This window comes from Macrobrachium nipponense, chromosome 2, assembly GCF_015104395.2.
Source record: "Macrobrachium nipponense isolate FS-2020 chromosome 2, ASM1510439v2, whole genome shotgun sequence".
Taxonomy (NCBI): Eukaryota; Metazoa; Arthropoda; class Malacostraca; order Decapoda; family Palaemonidae; genus Macrobrachium; species Macrobrachium nipponense.
Genome location: NC_087201.1, coordinates 23,630,300 through 23,650,530, shown reverse-complemented (window position 1 = coordinate 23,650,530; position 20,231 = coordinate 23,630,300). Strand labels below are relative to the sequence as shown.

Sequence of the window (20,231 nt, the reverse complement as noted above, 5' to 3'; positions counted from 1 at the left end):
TTTACCTATTTCCCCAAACAGGTTCTACCCAGGATGTTTTGAGTTTTTTTTTTTTTTACAAAAGAACATTTTAAAAATACATAAGAGGTTAAAAAACATAACCCCTACATATTCAAATGTGTCTCTGTATCATACAATGTACAATAGTACACCCACACTGCAAAAATAAAATACCCCTCCACCTATTTTTAAAATGATCAAACCCACACTCATAGTAGGGATTCTAATCCATTAAAACCTTAACAACTTAATTTGCTGTACAAATGTAGATAATTGCCACAGCAAATAATACATAATAAATGGGCAAAAAGCTTAAAAATCTGGACTAACAAGCTCAATATACTATGAAAAACTAGAGTAATTAAATACACAAGGATACATGTTCACTCACTTACCTTTGCTGTAAAGAAAGATTTCAGATCAAACAAGTAGAAGTAGTTGTTATCAGACACATCTGTCAGAAGCTGGTTTGCCAGACGATACAATGTAGCCATCTGTGGAAGGGTGAGCCGCCACTTCCTATACGTTGGGCCGTTAACATACTTCGTGTCAATAAGTGGTTTGTGCTCATAGAACCAATCGACAACCTAAAAAACAAAAAAAAAATATCACAGATATAATACAAAAAATATATAGTAAAAATCATTTTAAAAGCCCTTAAACACAACCTCATACTTGTCTGGCAATCTTGAAATGGTTACTTATGAAATCTGGAACCATATGGTGAGAATTCAATGCCTCGATAATCTGAAGCAGTAGTGCAAGAGGTTGTTATAAAGGGAAAATTAGATTCATCTGACATACTGTAATTATAATCATAGACGTTCTGACACCAGATTAACCCAATCAGTTAAACATGAAATGAGTTTGTGAATTCTTCCATACTCCTGTCTCATCCTCTTCCTGCCCTAACAATTGCCACCAAGGTTAGGTCTTCTTTGATCCCCTTTCTCCATATCCTGAATTTTCTGCAATCTCTTCTACCTGCATGTATGCCTATGTTTTTCAGACCAAATGTTCCTCTACCCTTCTCATCACATGACCAAACCATCCAATAATATCTCAAGTCAATTTTGCTGCTCCTGGGACCCACTTCTCTCTGCTACCACTTCATTTGTGACAATCTCACCAGACTTTTGCTGTAAATCTTAACATTCTACTTATAATTCAAAAATGTTTTTCATCATCAGTGCTTATGTTTCTGTACATGGGATAGTCGATTACAAGCCTCAAGTACCAATCATTAAGTCTCAACTCTCTTTATCCATGCTACAAATAATCTTTCAATGTAGACAACTTAAGAAAGCTCTTGTACCTTAAACAATTTCCTACTTGGGCAGGGTGTAATGGTGAAACTCTACAGTCTTCTTGTCAAAGTGTAACTTGGTAGAAGCTGATTATAAGTAACTAATCTTTACAGGTCCAGGATATTTTTTGGATCTCCTGGATGAAGCTCCAGGAAAGAACTAAAATAAGTAACATATTGCAAAGGAAAATCAATCTGTAATTAAACAAAATGCTTTGCTAACTGTCCTTCAGGTTAGAGACTAGTTAATGACTAAGGAAACAGCCTAAACATGAAAGAAACACAAAAATTGAAGTCTAATAATCAGAATTTCCACAACTGTTACCCTGAAAGTGTTCAAATGATGATTGACATGCTAATTAATATAGTCATCAAATTAATTAAAATGCAAAAGAGGATTTCATAACAAAAGTTTCCCTTATAAGCAAAACTTTTTTTCAAAGAACAATTTATCATTATTATATAACTTTTATTTCATGTTTTACAAATCTTTCTTCTCATATTTATCAACCAATCTCCCTATTATCATTCAATTTGAAAAATTCATAAACAAGCATTAGGTTGATATCATTACAAAAATAACATGGGCAATGTAAAATGTCGATATAAAGCTTTGTTTACTATTAACAATTACACTGAGTAAATAATATACAAATGACCTAACATTAAAATCACTAATTATATGGCGTTTTACATTTATCTTCATTCATAGATGACAGAGTTTTATGAGTTTGGATGCATAAAACTGAGATCTTGGGGAAAATGCAATTTTATTAGTTTTTGTAACAATGTAGCATCTGCTTCATCAGTATCTGTATTTCAGAATTTTTTTTCTTCAAATTTGATTCTGTGTGCATGAAGGAAAACAATATAAATTTTCATAAAAATGATTAGTCTTCCCATACCTACCAACTGTTAAAATATAGCTCATATCTCCTTGCTTATCGTCATGGAGACATGAACCATCTTTCACAGTAGGTAAGATTCATCCCATAAAATTCCGTTATATAAAACAAAAGGTAATAAAAAGTAAATGTTTGAGGAATAAAGGTAATTAGATCGTAAGCTCTAAAGCCACAGATTATTCAGTGTTTACCTACACTTGCAACTTTCTTTTTTAATGAGATTGTTTCATATCAACTTTATCTTATGACAGGCAATAGCCCACACCATAATCTTTAAGAATGCATGAAAAATGTGTTGGACATGATCTTTTGATACATCCCTCTCTTTTGCAACAAACTTGTCTACCAAGTGAATTTGTGAAATGTTTGGAGGACCCCTGCCGATGGTGTCAGCATCCCTCAAAATAGTTGGACAGATGTAATAATAATCTGTCCATTCTGTCTTGTTATCTGTACCTTCCATTCTGTTTTATTTGTACAGCATGCAGCAAAAGTTGTGTGAACAAATTTCAGTGATTAGCATTTGAAATTCACTAACTGGCAACTATTACCTTCTTCACAATATCTAATGATGCTAAGTTGTAATGACAAAATACAGTGGACCCTACGTATTCACGTTCTCTGGATTTGCAGATTTCTCTACGGAACATTTCCCCGCATTATTTGTGGGAAACTTACCTATTCACAGTATTTTTCTATGAAAAATATTGAAATTCCAGGTTTTTTTTATCAATTTCATAATAAAATGCACTTTTTGTGATAAAACTATTTAAAAAAAGGTATAAAAATGTTTAGTGGGGTTTTCTGGAGTTTTAAGTAACAAAATAGGAGATTTACAGCATTTTTAGGGGGGTTGTAACTATTCACGGGAGGGGGGGGGGTGTCTGGTACACATCGCCCGTGAATACAGGGGGACCACTGTATTTTGCACCTTCATTTCATAAACCCTTAATAAAAGATACAGTTCACTAAACATGATTTTCAGGTATATATAAATGCCATGTTTTTATCAAAATATCAACTAGATTATAAATGCATTAACAGTAATTTTTAACTATGGTAAATATGAAATTACGTATATACTCGATGAAATTTACTATTTAGCCACCAAAGCAATGTATTTAACGTAATGAAAGTACTGGAGATGTGCTAGTTGTAGGCATGGTCTAATCAGATGTCAAATGTCAGTTGCCTTCCCTTGCCTTAACCATAGGCCAAGTGCACTTTATGCATCTCAATTATATAATTCTTATTAAGCCCTCAGGCCTATGAAGAAAATGATGGATGCGTACCACACCAAGACTGGAGGAATTTCACAAATCCTGCTCTATTGTCTTATAAATGCCCTATATAAGTTACAACAATTTGACACAACTATATATTATTGCTATCTGAAATATAGCCTAGTATGTTATAAGTCAATAGCATAGGTCTAGACTCCAGAACTATACTATTATTATCACTGTATTATTATTTATAATAATTGTCAGTTTCCAGAATCTGCACACAATAGGTGTGGCTGACAATGTCCAGCCTGATTCTAGTCTTCCATTCCTAAAGTAAAAGTAAAATAATAAAAAGGTAGAATTAATTGCACTTCTAATAATTAATATTACTCTCCACCTCGCTCATTTACTATTTTTTTTTTCATCAAACTAAAGAAACCCCTAAGGAGACTAGACCTATGTAGTCTTAGCTGTAGCCTATGTTATAATAATAATTTATTGTAAGTATCGAAAAGCGAAAAGTAATAGCTTTGAATTCATATTCAAATGCATCAATTTTTAGCAGTAGACTATGGTCTGCTTAACTTTTCTTTTTTAATTCATTGCTGACATCCGCTTTTACTGTTTTGAGACTGACAATTCCACAACTCATGGGATTTATGGTAAGCTGAGGGATTAATGCTACAATAATGTATATAGTTTTTGTTCAGAAATATTATTGTAACATGAAATATATTTGCTTTTCACAATCCAATATATTTCAATGACAAGATTCTACATAAGTGGCCAACTTTTCCTCATACATGCACATGTTTACAAAGAAAACTAGAAGATTTAATACTAAGTGGCAACTTGAGAACAACCCTTGTTCAGTACAAAAACAAAAAAGTCACACAGCTTTTGTTGCATACTGTACAACTCAATACAACATCGTTAGTTATCCTACCAGACAAATTACTGTAATGTTACGAATATCCAGCAGCAATCTTTCCTGAGACTCACTTTTATAAGTATGAGGGATTAGGTAGTCATCTAAAAATCCAACAATAATAATTTGTGAGTGGACTTTAAATGTACTAGGCACTATCACTATCTGAAGTGTTTGTGGTGCTTGGTAAAAATTGAAGTGAAGGAACCTGAACAAAATGCTCACTCATTCATTACTTCATAGTTTCTGTACATCATCGTATACTATGTCTCCAGGTTACGACGGGGGTTCCGTTCTTGAGATGCGTTGTAAGCCGAAAATCGTCTTAACCCGGAACACTGTCAAAAATCCTAAGAAAACCTTACTTTTAATGCTTTGGGTGCATTGAAAACTATGTAAACTGCATTCTTATTGCATTTTTCATCAAAATAACCTTCAAATATTGATTATCTTGCATTTTTGGGGTCATATATCATCTGCCAGGTAAGCGTCGTAGGCGTCGTAACCCTGGAAATAATTTCTGATGAATATAAATGAAAAGCGCCTTAACCTCGGAACGTCGTAACCCGGGGACTGCCTGTATAATATGTTCCATATTTGTACATTCTATAAAATATGAATCAGTAATTACTAAATAAGTATATACTATAAAATTTTATTTTAATATAGAAATCATTTCCTGATGGATTCCTGATGTTTCTAATGTAGTTGACTTTATGTACAGCAGTTTGACTGACCTTCCTAAAGTAGTCCTCTTGTTTACTTAATCTTCCCAAATAACCTGCACAAGAGGACAGATGGGGTTATGGGTAATGAGGTTCATGATAGTCTGACTGCAAGTTTGTAGAAATTATAAAGAAAACTTGCTCCTGCTGTCTGAATGCATACAAGTCTTGGCTACATCGTATGTGACACTTGATGATCATTACCAAATAAATCTTTCAAAATGGAGGAAGCCTAGGGATGGTCTAAGTCATGCAACAGGAAGCATTTTCCCAGCTATTGTTACTATGGCAATGACTTAAATTGAGAGGATCCAAAACTAAGTCCTAGTGCTGCTATACTTCTGTATAAAAAACCACCACCTCAGAATTACCGTATAAAGCCTTATTTCCACAGTACTTTTAATTAAACTTTTTTTTTTTTTTTACATGAACTAATTTACCATTATCTGAATCACTGGATGGATGTATGATGTATAGGGCTAAAGCCCAGGCACTGGGCCCAAGAAGGCCATTCAGCGCCGTAATGAAGGTTAAATAAATTGAATTATGGTAAATGAATTAATGAATTAGTGAAAAAATTTTCATTAAAGATGTGACTAATAAATAAAATAGAAATATGAAGTTTAATGAGTGACGTAATATATATTAAAAAGTTTAATATTAAAAATAGTTACAACTATTTTTAATATATATTACATTGCTCATTAAACTTCACTGGAAAATCATTTAAGTCTGGAAACCTCTTTAATATCACATACTTATTCCAGAAAAAATATATATAATCATTGCGGGATGAACTTACATATTTTTATAGAACGCAGAGATAGTAAAAATAAAATCCCAGTGAAGTAAAGACTCTATAACAGTTCAGAACTGAAGTTATGTTACAAATGTGAAATACCAAACCATGACCTGCATTTCTCATTGTTAAGCTGTCAACCGAGCTTGCCCATTTTGAATACACACATCTACTGTTTGCATATCCTACCACTAACAAACAACATAGTACACTGTATTGAGTGTCCAATGAAGCTGGAGCAATAGAATGGAGAGAAAATGTACAGCTAACCACAATCTTTCAACACAAACCCACACAACAGATGACATTTGCTGCGTAGAGAACAGGAACTCCTACTAAATGAAAAATCAATTGAGCAAAACACTAACGATACTATATATCATTTATAACTAAATAACTTCTCTCACTGTTTCCAGCAGTCAAATTTTGGGAAATGAGCTTTGCAGATTGTGTGGTTCACCTAACAACCACAATTACAAACACCTCCTACAAATGCTACTTATGGTATAAACTTTCTACCCTTAATAAAACTCACACTGCATAACACTTAACAACAATGACTTTGACTTTCAAAATATTATTAAGCATAACCGTATCCACATTTTAATATTTTCCACATGGTAAACAATAAAATTCCAGAAAGTCTTAGTAAGCTACAGCTCATGAAGCTAGTAAATCCTAATATCACAAGTGAGTTACAAATCTTTTCAGCTGGTGACAATCCTTACTTAACTATACCTTTTTAAAACACTCAAGTTAATTACTACAATAAAGATTTCCCAGTTATGACTAGATAGAACTTAATAGTACAGTACAGGCAGTCCCCGATTAACAGTGGGAGTGCGTTCCCAGCTGAGCGCCACTAACCGACAGACAGCCATATATAGCACTAATAACGCACTTGTCAGCACCATTAACTAGAGATCAGCGCCAATAATAAACCCACTTAACGGCAGCACTGTTAACAGATCAGTAAAAAATCCAGTTAACAGCGTTGCTGGAAAAGTGTCGTAAAACTGGATCGCTGTAAACCAATGCCACAGGTAAGCGCAGACTACCTGCACTGTGTTAATTCAACCAGACATTTTCCTTCTGTTTTTGTATTCAAATATTTTGCTTTAAATCTAGGTTCAAAGAATAATATAATTACTGACCTCAACATCTTCCTCTGGATCTAAATCCATCTGTATAGCTTCCAAAGGTTCAACATCTAAAACGTTGTCAGCAAAATCTAATGGGGGTTCCTCATCATCAAAAGGCGGGAACCTCATTCGCTTGAAGTGACGTCTGTCTCTCTTCTCTCTCCTCATCATCATCCACATTGTGGACCACTGAGATATATAAACTGGCTCAATAACCCACGGAATTTCATTTACAAATGTGATAGCTCCAGTGATGTGATACAGGACCTGAAAAATTAGTTATATTAAATACAAAATTCTGTTTACCAAAATATTTAGGTCATTCAAAATACTACAAATACTTAAAATATCACAGACATGTGGTGGAGCTTATTTATTATTCAAATGATCAACCACACCTAAACTAACAGCCTTGGTAAAACAGATTTATTGAGTGGAACAAATTAAATAAGACCATCTCTTATAAAAAGAGCTAAGATGCATCACTAAACAAACCAACAAATTTTATCACACTAAGAAGACAAGTATTTTTAAAACAGGTCACAATTCTAAAAATAGTGACATAATGCATTAAAACAAATAATACTTCAATATGAAATATGATATTGTCATGTTACAATAAAGTTTTATACATACTTACCTGACAGATATATACTTAGCTATAGACTCCGTCGTCTCCGACAGAATTTCAAATTTCGCGGCACACGCTACCGGTAGGTCAGGTGATCTACCGCCCTGCCCTGGGTGGCAGGACTAGGAACCATTCCCGTTTTCTAATCAGAATTCTTCTCTTCCACCTGTCTCCTGCGGGGAGGCTGGGTGGGCCATTAATCGTATATATCTGTCAGGTAAGTATGTATAAAACTTTATTGTAACATGACAATATCATTTTTATACATTCAACTTCCCTGCCACATATATACTTAGCTGATTAGCACCCATTGGTGGTGGGTAACAGACAGCTAACTACTGAAATAGACAGGTAAACAACATATGTTGTAGGTATTAATAAACCTTGGTTCCTACCTTATTAGGCTGAAGACTTCGCGGCTACTGCCTTGGAGTCTGCTTAGCCTCAAGAGCCTCAGTGAGATATTGATCTATGGCTAAGAGTTCTTGTGGGTCTGCCAATGGGGTCTTATCCACTTACTCGGCAGAGCCTAAAGGCCTTTGTCATTGGGTGCTATTCCACTAACATGACAATACACCTTGTTCAAGGAGCACAACACCGATCCCGATCACCTGATCCTAACATCCATGTTAGTTCTAAGATTGCCAGGAGTTATCCCCGAACTCCTTACAAACAACCAAAAACTCGAAACATAATTACACTTTCATTTACAAAATATACAAAAAAAAAAAAATTTTGTACTCCCCTACTAGCCATACATACCCTTGATCCCCTACCAGCAATGACACTATGCTCCCGTGCGACATCAGTGAGCTTGCTAATAGAAAACCAAGCACATATCTGACAAGAGGGTTTATGTACGATAAAACACAATATTTAAGGATCAGTCTTTGCTCCAAGACCCAGCACTGTATCTGCTGATACAAATGGACCTAAAGAGAAGCACTTCTCATAGGTCACTCTCACATCCTTCAGATAATGAGATGCAAACACTGAATTGCACCTCCAATATGTAGTCTCAATGATATTTTTTAGAGACATATTCTTTTGGAACGCCAAGGACGTTGCTACTGCTCTCACCTCATGGGTCTTGACCTTTAGAAGACCGAAGGATTCCTCCGAGCAGTTCTTGTGAGCGTCCGTAATTACGCTTCTCACAAAGAAAGCCAAGGCGTTCTTGGACATGAGTCTTTTGGGGTTCTTCACCGCACACCAAAGACCTTGTTGACAAGCTCCCATCCGTCTCTTCCTCTCTAAATAATATTTAAGAGCTCTCACTGGACAGAGAGACCTCTCTATCTCTCTGCCTACGAGGTTAGATAGGCCTTTTACCTCAAAACTTCTGGGCCACGGTTTTGACGGTTTTCGTTCTTTGCCAGAAACATTGTCTGGAAAGAACAGATGGCAGCATCTCCTTTGAACCCCACTGTGGAATCTAGAGCGTGCAATTCGCTCGTCCTCTTGGCTGTAGCGAGAGACACCAGGAATAAGCATTTCCTAGTGACGTCGCGGAAGGAAGCCAGATGTAAAGGCTCGAATTTATCCGATGAAAGGAATTTCAGTACCACGTCTAGATTCCAACTAGGTGTTCTAGGAGTAGCTGCCTTTGAAGTTTCAAAGGATCTAATTAGATCGTGTAGATCTTTGTTGCTTGCAATATCTAGCCCTCGATTCCTAAATACTGAAGACAGCATGCTTCTGTATCCCTTTATTGTTGAGACAGAAAGGTGTGATTCCTCTCTCAGAAAGAGGAGGAAATCGGCAATATTCACTATAGAGGTACTGGAGGAGGACAGCTTCTGACTCTTACACCACCTCCTAAAGACTTCCCACTTTGATTGGTATACTCTTCTCGTCGAAGCTCTGCGGGCTCTAGCGATAGAGCCCGCAGCCTTGCGAGAAAAGCCCTTCGCTCTGACAAGTCTTTCGATAGTCGAAAGGCAGTCAGAGCGAGACCTGGGAGGTTGTGATGAAACCTCTCGAAGTGGGGTTGTCTGAGTAGATCTGGTCTGTTTGGAAGAGATCTGGGGAAGTCCACTATCCACTCCAATACCTCTGTGAACCATTCCTGGGCTGGCCAAAATGGGGCTATTAGCGTCAACTTCGTGTTCTTCGAAGCTACGAACTTCCTGAGCACTTCCCCCAGGATCTTGAACGGGGGAAAGGCGTATGCGTCCACACCCGACCAATCCAGGAGAAACGCGTCTATTGCGAAGGCTCTCGGATCTTCCACTAGAGAGCAAAAGATCTCTATTCTTTTGGAGAGGAACGTCGCAAACAGGTCTATGTGAGGTCTCCCCCACAGGGACCAAAGACTTCGACACACTTCTTCGTGTAGAGTCCATTCTGTGGGAAGGACCTGATTCCTCCTGCTCAGTCTGTCCGCTCTCACATTCTTGATGCCTTGAACAAATCTTGTGAGGAGAGTTATGCCTCTTTCTTCTGTCCAGGTTAACAGGTGTCTTGTTAACTGAAAGAGGGAGAAAGAGTGCGTGCCTCCTTGCTTGCGTATGTAAGCCAGAGCCGTGGTGTTGTCCGAGTTTATCTGTATCACCGCCTCTGACTATCTCTTCGAAGAACTTTAAGGCTAGGTGTATGGCCACTAGTTCCTTGCAATTGATGTGCCAGGACACCTGTTCCTTTGTCCAGGTGCCTGACACCTCCCTTGCTCCTAACGTCGCTCCCCATCCCGACTCCGAAGCGTCGGCATATAACACTTGGTCTGGGTTCTGCAGGGCAAGCGATACGCCTTCGTTCTTTTGAAGAGGAAGGATCCACCACTTCAAATGATCTTTTACCTCTTGTGGAAGCGGGAAGATGTCCGAGAGTTGTCCCGTCTTCCAACTCCACACCCCTTTCAGGAAAAACTGAAGAGGGCGAAGGTGAAGCCTCCCCCATAAAGCAGAGAGAAGAACTTTTCTAGTGAGGACAGGGTCCCTAAGAGGCTCAGATAATCCCTCGCTGAACTGTTCTTTTTCTCTAAGAAGCTCGAGATTTTCGACAAACCTCGAGTGATTCTTTCTCGTGAAGGAAATACTCGAAAACCCCGAGAATCCATCTGAATCCCCAGATAGACCAAGCTCTGGCTGGGGATCAGCTGCGACTTCTCGAGGTTCACGAGTAATCCCAGCGATTCTATCATGTTCCTTGTTACTGATAAGTCCTCCAAGCACTGAATCTCCGACTTAGCCCTGATCAGCCAGTCGTCCAAGTAGAGGGAGATGTTTATTCCCTCTAGGTGAAGCCATCTTGCCACATTCGCCATCAGGTTGGTGAATACTTGCGGAGCTGTAGACAGACCGAAGCACAGAGCCCTGAATTGAAAGATCTTGTCTCCTATTACAAAACGAAGATATTTCTTTGACAAATGGTGAATGGGAACGTGGAAATATGCGTCTTGCAAGTCCAGAGAGACCATCCAATCTCCTGGACGAAGAGCCGACATTACTGAGGCGGACGTTTCCATGCGAAACTTCTTTTTCTGAACAAAGCGATTCAGAGCGCTTACGTCCAGAACTGGTCTCCACCCCCCCGATGCCTTTGGTACTAGAAAAAGGCGATTGTAAAATCCCGGGGAGTGTGGATCCTGCACAAGTTCGATGGCCTCCTTTTCCCACATTTGTTCCACCATTTGAAGGAGAGTCTTTCTCATTACCGGGTCTCTGTACCTCGCTGACAGTTCCCGAGGCGTAGATGTTAGGGGAGGGCTGTTCTCGAAGGGGATTACATATCCCTTCTTTAGGACCGACACTGACCAAGGATCGGCTCCCCTTTTTGCCCATACTCCTGCAAAGTTCAGGAGTCTGGCGCCCACTGGTGCTTGAAGGAGCAACAAGTCATTTGGTTTTCTTGAAGTGCCTAAAGGAAGACCTTCCTCTCTTATCAGAGCTCTTCTTTCTGGCAGGGGGACGAGCCGCTGTACCTCCACGAAAGGGCTGCTGAGGAGGACGAGAGTCCTTCTTAATCGCCGACACTACAGGGCGTCCTTTCTTGGACGTTTGTGTTAGTAGGTCTTGTGTCGCCTTCTCAGTTAGCGAGCGAGATATATCCTTCACTAACTGAGAAGGAAACAGATGATCCGATAGAGGGGCGAACAATAAAGCAGTCCTCTGGCTCGGAGAAACCCCTTTTGATAATAGGGATCCATATACTGATCTCTTTTTCAGGAGACCAGCACCAAAAGGGAAGCCACTTCTCCCGAACCGTCCTGTACTGCCTAGTCCATGCAAGACAGGACGCTATGGAGAATCTCTGGGTTTTTAAGAAACTCCGGATCTTTAGATTTGTTGGCCAGAACTCCGAGTGACCAATCCAGAAAGTTGAACACCTCTAAAGTGACAAAAAGTCCCTTTAGAAAGTGGTTCAACTCTGAAGTGCTCCACGTCGCTCTGACCGATCCTAAGGAGTGACGTCTAGAGGCCTCCACTAAATTGGAAAAGTCCGCATCTGCAGAGGCAGGCAGAGAAAGACCCATAGTCTCTCCTGTCCCATACCAAATACCTCTCTTTCCATGTAGTTTGGAAGGAGGCATGCAGAATACCGTCTTTCCTAACTCTTTCTTCTTGTCCATCCAAGAATCTAAAGAATGGAGTGCCTTCTTCATCGATATTGCAGGCTTCATTTTCAGAAACGCCGAAGATTTTGCCGTAGCCGAGCTCGAAAAGAGAGAACGAGGATAAGGAGAAGCCGCCGGACTAAGAGAATCTCCAAACTCTTGAAGCAATAATGAGGCTAAGACCTTATAACTCGAGAGTCCCTCATTAGCAGGAGGTTTCGTCATCAGACACATCGTCCAAACCTCGATCAGACAAAGGAGAAAGTTCACGTTTGGAGGGAGAGTCCTTCCAAGACCTCCTACGCTCTAAAGGAGAGGAGCTCCTATTTGGAGAAGAGTCATAAATTCCAGGAACGAGTCTCCGACTCCTGCCTCCTTGGACTCTTGACTCTTGCCTCCTGACTCCTGCCACCTGACTCCGGACTCCTGCCTCCTGACTCCGGACTCCTGACTCCTGCCTCTTGGCTCCTGGCTCCTGGCTCCTGCCTCCTGACTCCTGCCTCTTGCCTCCTGGCTCTTGCCTCCTGGCTCCTGCCTCCTGCCTGGATGACTCCACACTCCTGGCTCTTGGCTCCTGCCTCCTGGTTCCGACTCCTCACTCCTGGCTCTTGGCTCCTGCCTCCTGGGTGACTCCTCACTCCTGCCGGTGCCAGACGTCTGATAGGTTCATCCAGGTTCGTACAGGAAACCTCACCTCGAGTAGGAGTATCGATCCTGGCGGCAGATACCTCCATACGTCTGGAGGATCTTTTGATCGGAAGGGAAGAGTCTTTCCTTCTAGGAGGCTCCTTTGACAGAACTCCTACAAAAGACGAAATCTGCTCTTGCATCGCCATCATGAATCTCTTCGTAACCTCCTCTTTATCCTCTTCGGGAGGAGGGGAAGGAGGAGGGGAGGAGTCCATAGCCTCCACCTCCTGCCTCCTTCTCACTCTGGTTGAAAGAATGGCTCTTCTTGCCTTCTTCACTCCAGAGGGAGACTCCTCAGGGAAGTTTTCTGGGCTCGAATCAATAGTCGGAGCCTTCCAACTCCTCGAGTGGCCGAGATCGATCTGAATCCCTCCAATCACGTCCGGCGGAGATGAAGATCCGACGACGAAAAAACACTTCAAGCAAGACGCTTTTACATAGCGATCCTGGCAGTCTGGGTGTCACAGAAACCGCCGAAGGGACACCTGATCGGTGGGGATTCTCCACAACCTCCTTTCGGTTTTCGACATTCCTTCTCCTCTGGGCATGTGAGCTTGGAAGAGGTCTAGACCTAGGAGCGTTGCTGAGCCGACCAGATGCCCCCTCCACTACACTGGGGACACTCATATCACTGTCCACTGAATAATCACTAGCCTTACCTTGTTTATGGCAGCCATTTTGTTTTCCATCAACTTGACGGCTGCTTTTAGATCCGCAAGTTCTTTCGCTGAAATCTACAGGTTCCGCAATAGGAGAAGGGGCTGCAATGGAAGGAGAAGTAGCAATACTTACCCTTGGGGAAGATCCCAAGCTAGGAATTAGTTTCAGATCTCGAAACTACTTAAACTTCTATAAGAAGCCTTCCTCACTCTTTCTCTCTCTAACTTTTTTAAATAATTAGTTAGATTCTTCCATTTCGTTCTCACTCAAATTCTCACATTCCTTACAAGTATTAGTAAAAGAAACAGTCATACTCCCTGCAACCCTTGCATACCGTGTGAGGGTCTACCGAAGCTTCGGCAACCCTCACCTTACAGCCTACATTCACACAACGTCTCACAACCATTCCAGAGTCAGACATTTTTAAAGAAAATTCCAAAATCAAGTCACAAAAACAGTCCACAAAAGCGTATGCCATCCAACAATCCAGAGACGTCACCAAAAGTCGGTCAAAAGAGAATGCCGGTGCCCCCCGGTGAAAAAAAGAAAAACCAATCGAGAGGAACCAACAACAATGTTGATGGCCCGGGCGGGCGACAGAAGAATTCTGATTAGAAAAACGGGAATGGTTCCTAGTCCTGCCACCCAGGGCAGGGCGGTAGATCACCTGACCTACCGGTAGCGTGTGCTGCGAAATTTGAAATTCTGTCGGAGACGACGAGTCTATGGCTAAGTATATTATCTGGCAGGAAGTTGAATGTATAAAAACAATACAGTACTGAGATATCCCAATTACCAAGTTATTCAATAAGTGTATGGCTGTACATATGCACAAGTCTGGACTACATATTCATCGTCAGTAAAGGATAGAAAATATGAAAGGTGACTTTCTCATTTAAGTCTATTTCAGGTAGTTTTACAATTAAAAATGATATTGTTATGATACAATAAAGTTTTATGCATACTTACCTGGCAGGATATATATAGCGTATTTTCTGAAGTCCAACAGAATTTAAAAACTTCCGACACGGCACAGTGGTCGGCCAGGTGGTTAGTACCCATTCCCGCCGCTGGGAGCGGGTATCAGGAACCATTCCCATTTTCTATTCATAATTTTTATTTCCACTGTCCCCTGCCGGGGGTGAGGTGTTGGTACTTGAATCTATATATATCTGCCAGTTAAGTATGAACAAACTTTATTGTATCATAACAATATCATTTTGCTCATGAACTTACCTGTCAGATATATATATATAGTTGAACCCCACCGTTGGAGGTGGGAAGGGACAGAATAGAAGGATTTTGGGACACAAATGCATGCAGATGATTTACATCTTGGTTCCACCTGTTAGCATAGCCGACTTCGTGATTACTGTCACCCAAGTCTGCTTCTGCTTTACTAGAGTTGCCAGCGAGGTAGAGACCTATGAAGCTGGTGCACTCCAGATGATCTGTCAACGGGGGCGTGACCACAATGTGACTAGACCATATTGACCATACCATGAGGGCTAAGAAGTAAAATAAATATATATATATAATTATATATCACCACCTGACCAACCTAGCCAAAGTTAATGTGTGTTAACTAAGGCTTCAGAGTTAAGAAGTCGCCGTTGTCAGCGACTCCACAACTAAATTAAGAGTCTTCCTAACCATTTTTCTACAGGATAGGGTGAGTAGTACTTCTTGCCCCAACCCCAAGATTGTGTCTGCAGACACGTATGGCCCTAGCGAGCAGCATCTCATATGCCATCTGCACATCTCGCAGGGAGTGTGAAGTGAACCAGAGTTGCTTCGCTAAAACATGGTACTCAGGATGTTGCTGAGTGCCATGCTCTGTTGAAATGCTTCTGGAGGCCGCGCCCTCACCTCGTGAGCATTCAGATAAAAAAGCTTTCAAATCTTTGTGCAAACACAATGAAGGAGCATTTTTTGAAAGAACTCCTTAACCCTAAAACCAGGGTGTACTTCGATATGGGCAAGTCTGGTCTTTTCGGGAACACTGCAGATTGCCCGACTGACTTCGACTTTCTTGATTTTAAGTAGATAAAACTTGAGAGACCTGACAGGGCACAGGACTCTCTGGCTCCTGCCCACTAACTTGTGCCATCCTTGCTTCCAAGATCCTGGCCCAAGGACAAAAAGGGTTTCCATTCTTAGGCCATAACGAAAGGCTTAGAGAGCACACCTTCCTTGTGTCTCTAAAGCCAAAACTTGTGACGATGGCTTAAAATCTCACTAACCCTCTTTGTCGTATCTAGGGTGGTTAGAAGAAGGCCTTCCTGATCACATACAAGAAGTTAACAGGCAGGAGAGGTTCGAATGCTTTGACATCAAGAACTTCAGACTACGTCTAAGTTCCATATTGAAAGCTTCGATCCGGAAATGCACAGTCGTACTAAAGTCGGTGAACGACAGTTGACCAGTCAGACGAATCAAGGACAGCAAGGCTGTACCCTGAAGCAAAAGGCCACTATTCTTAGCTGAAGGATGAGTGTCTGGACTGCCTGGGCGATTCAATCTAAGCAAACCTTGGGGTGTATCAACGCAACCCAACGTCGTCCGCAACAATCGACTTCGTCAATAAGAACTCAGGCTACTATATGTCGCCTGATCTCACACGAGTGTCTGACTCCGAGAAAACAGGCGAGGCAAAAAGTAGATGGTGAGCTAGAATCGAGATTCCACAGACCTCAATGATCGTGAAGGTCTTTGTTGTTTGACAGATGCAAATCTGTCAAACAACATTCTCTGTTGTCTGTTCGCACTGGCAGAATTTTCAAAACTCTCGGCAACCGCTAGACCACTGGTAGTTCAGGTGATCTCCCCCACGTTCCCGTGGCGCTGGTACTTGGAACTATTCCCGTTTTCCTCAGATTTTCTCTGAACCCTGTCTCCTGAGGGGAGGAGGGTGGGAAAATTTAATTATATATACCTGCCAGGTAAGTATGCATAAAACTTATTGTATCATAACAATATCATTTTTATGCATGACACTTACCTGGCAGTATATATAATAGCCTATTGACACATTTGGAAGGGGGGGGGTTTTGGGGCGGGTCACAGACAGCAACATCGTCATAATTCAAAAATTAACTAATTTTTTAAAATTATTTATTAAGTTCCTTACCTGCTAAGGTAGCTGACTTCGTAGGTCCTGCCTCTTAGCCTGCTAAACCTTAGTAGCTCTCAACTAGGATGTGACCTGTTTGTTGAGAAAGCTAATAACAAGGGTCTGACAACTGGCGGAACCAATTTGTTGACAGGAAACCTAGCCCTCTCTTACCAGGGGCATTCATGCTAGGATAAGTTTAGACCACCTGAACCACACACAAAGCTAACGTAACACATTACACTTCACATACTGAAGAGGAAATAACCCTCTCAGACAACCATAAAAAGAACACCACTTAATTAAAATACCTAGCATGTTAGTAATCTATCGTTGCTGCCGTCGATCGAGACGATTCGTACGGACTTTTGCAATCCTGTAACGAACCTCTAGATGATCGTTACATTCTACGCCTGCTGTTATAATAGGCTCTTTCTCGTAAACTCGAGCAGGGACCGAGAGAGATACTTCTTAAGATATGAGAGCTGTGGAATATCAGAGTTGATGTGGACCACTGGTTCCAAAAACTCGTTTCGAGGACTGGAGGGACGACCGAATTGCATTTACTTCTTTCAGATTAAGATCCAGGACATCTGAAACACTATCCAGATGTCCGGCAACCTTCTTTCTATCATGACGCACTGAGAGATGTTCAGAATAATTCCTAGATCTTGAATAATATTTCAGTTTCCCGGTAGGAAAAAACTGTGGTCTGAATTGCAGTCTATTCGGGGAAACAAACTTCTTCAGGAAGGAAATGGTCCCCAGCAAGCTCATCCATTCCTCCCCGAGTATGCTTACTTCCCTATAAGGCTGCGCTTTGCCTAAGCAGGAGAGCATATAAAAGTGCAATGTTGCGGTAGACTCGTAGTTCTATACCGTGCGGTAACGAGCACCGAAAGGATTAAGAGATAACTCTGTTGAACATAGTAAGGCAAAACTAATGCAACGTTATTCATTCACGTAAGAAATCCCTCAATCTTAGGCTAAAGTCCGTGATTGTAGGACAGAGATACAGTTATCAGTCAATCCGCAGGAGAGACGTAACCGCCAGCACAGAGATACGGTTAGTCAGTCAATCCCGCAGGATAGAGAGACGTAACCTACAGCGCATACCAGCGCACGATCTGTTACTGGTGGCTCGGTTGGAACTTGGACAGTCAGACACGCAGCAGCCAGCAGCTTACGAACGTCGTCTCTTAACTTTATGTCTGGGTTGCCAGCTACCCTATTCTACGAAGAATAGGTCCGTTATTTTTTGAACAAAAAGACTCTCTCAAGCTGGTATATTTAAGCGAAACAGAAAACGCTAAATATATAGATGCGTTTGTGTCGTCAGAACACTACCGTCAGAACACTACCATACAACGGTAAAAGATAAATCGGAAACTCCTGGAAGGCTGCAGGGAGTGACGATTAAATGTCCTTAAAATAGTAGACAATAGACCTCTCGGTTGCCATCCGAAGAGGTAACTACAGCAAGCGTGTATGACTTGAACCAACCAGTAGTAAAATAACGCAAGGCAAAAAAATTTTATTATATCACAATAAAGTTTGTTCATACTTACCTGGCAGACATATATATAGCTGAATTCGAAATACAGCTACATGCTACATACATATCTGACAGGCAAGTTTCATGAACAAAACTTAGAGAATCGAAGCAGACAGCTCAAGCTTCTTAAGATACTGGACATAAGCGTTCATTGACGTAGTCTACAAGTCTATTTCTTGGTACGAGTCTGCGAATGAGGAAGGAGAGCTCTTCCGAACCTTGTCCTTATTCGCTTACGCAATATCAAGTTAATGAGATGTTTGTCAATGAGAACTAACCCATTAACGGTACAGAGAGATATTTTGTCAATGAGGGGAGACCCACTTACTTGACAAAACGATAGCATATTGTCAATGGGGGAAAGTCACTGAATTGACAAAACGTAATCCAGGAAGTCGAGCCTTTTTATTTTTTTTTCGATTCCCGTCTCAAACAAGGAAGGGACAAGAATCCTGTTAAGAGACTGGGCTTACGGTAGGTAGAACGACGATGCTCAATCGGCATGGAAGTCTCGACTAGAAACTAACAAAATCTATCATCTGAAAAACCCTTTCAGATGGTCTAAAAAGCTTTAAATTTATTGGCAGTATGGCAAAGGAAGTCTTGTCTTGCGCTTTCTGAAGAGCGTCCTTTTGATGAGTGCCTTTGCAAGAATCCTACTGAACGTTGCCGAAAATCCTGACGTTCAGGACGTCGAGCCTTTACATAACCCGTAACTGTCTTATCTCAAAGTCTTGACTGAGGTAGAGAAAACGAGATCTTCCCTTGAGCTTTCCTTAACTCCATCCACCTTTGCGAAAAGCAATATAATATTGACAGAGACCTCTTGAATTCACGAAACCCGAGGTCTTGCTGGGTTTCGAAGACGAAGTTCTGTTCACTTTCTTGAGGCTCAAATCTTAAACAAGAGCTTGAAGAGTTCAACAGAAACGTTCTGGTGCGCGCTCGCGTCCACTGGCGAGGACGCTCGGCGTCCTGGTGCGCGCTCGGCGTCCACTGACGAGGACGCTCGGCGTCCACTGGCGAGGACGCTCGGCGTCCTGGTGCGCGCTCGGCGGCCACTGGCGAGGACGCTCGGCGTCCACTGGTGAGTGCGTCCATCCGATCGTCCAAATAAGCGTGCAGAAAAGCGTCACGCTCCTGACAGGCGTCAAAACAAGCGAGAGAAACTGCCTTCTTTTTCCTATTTCTTGGTGGTAAAGAAGTACACGTGATCAGGCAACTTTCGCCTTCTTACTTCTCACTGAAACACATAAACGAGGGAGAAGGGACGTGAAGCGTCCTCTTCTATAAAGCTTCTTAGAGGGCGCGAGTCCTTCCGAGAGCTCCAACCCTTGTGCGGGAGGACGCCCTCGGAAGACGAGAAGCAATCCTTCAGGATTCGTGCATGTGCACGCACTTTGGCAGTCTGGGGATTTTCATCAGAAACTGCCGAAGGCACGCCAGATCGGTGGGGTTCCCTGTAACCCTCCTTCGGCTTTCGACATGCCCTCTCCCTTGGTTCTGGGAGTTCGACAGAGGTCTAGACCTAGAGGCGTTATAAGGCCGATCTGACGCACCCTCCACTACACAAGGGGCACTGTCACTGCACTTAGCCACTTCACTATTGCTCTCTAAAGCAAACACTTTCGATTCTAAGTTACGAATCGAAATAGTATAAGAGAAAGGGCAATAACCTCTACAGACATGTTTTAGGGCCCGAAGGCAACATTACAGGGTTAGGCGTAACAAAAACAGAAGTAGAACTCTTCACAACAATGAAGGAGAGCGATCACCTCTCGCAGACATAGTCATAACCCGTAGGCCATACTACAGCGTTAGGCAAAATAAAGTCTACCGGAAGGTTAGCAGTATCACTACCCTGACTTTCGTAATTGATTAATTGCGTACTGTATGATGTAATCATAATTATTTATAATTGTATATGTGTGTGTGTTGACAGGTGTCGGTTGGCCTCCTAGCCGGGTGTGCAAATGTAGGCTGATTTCTGTTTTTGT

At 41.4% G+C, this 20,231-nt stretch overlaps 1 protein-coding gene across 1 annotated transcript in view; it reads right to left on the bottom strand.

The window, feature by feature from the left end:
* The window catches only part of LOC135220486 (pre-mRNA-processing-splicing factor 8), a 51,455-nt gene that overhangs the window by 10,419 nt on the left and 20,805 nt on the right, over positions 1 to 20,231 (bottom strand). The window contains exons 3-4 of the mRNA XM_064257619.1: positions 7,044 to 7,298; positions 396 to 587 (exon numbers count right to left, since the gene is read on the bottom strand). Coding sequence (XP_064113689.1) covers positions 396 to 587; positions 7,044 to 7,298 — 447 coding nt within the window. The remainder of the gene's footprint in view (positions 1 to 395; positions 588 to 7,043; positions 7,299 to 20,231) is intronic.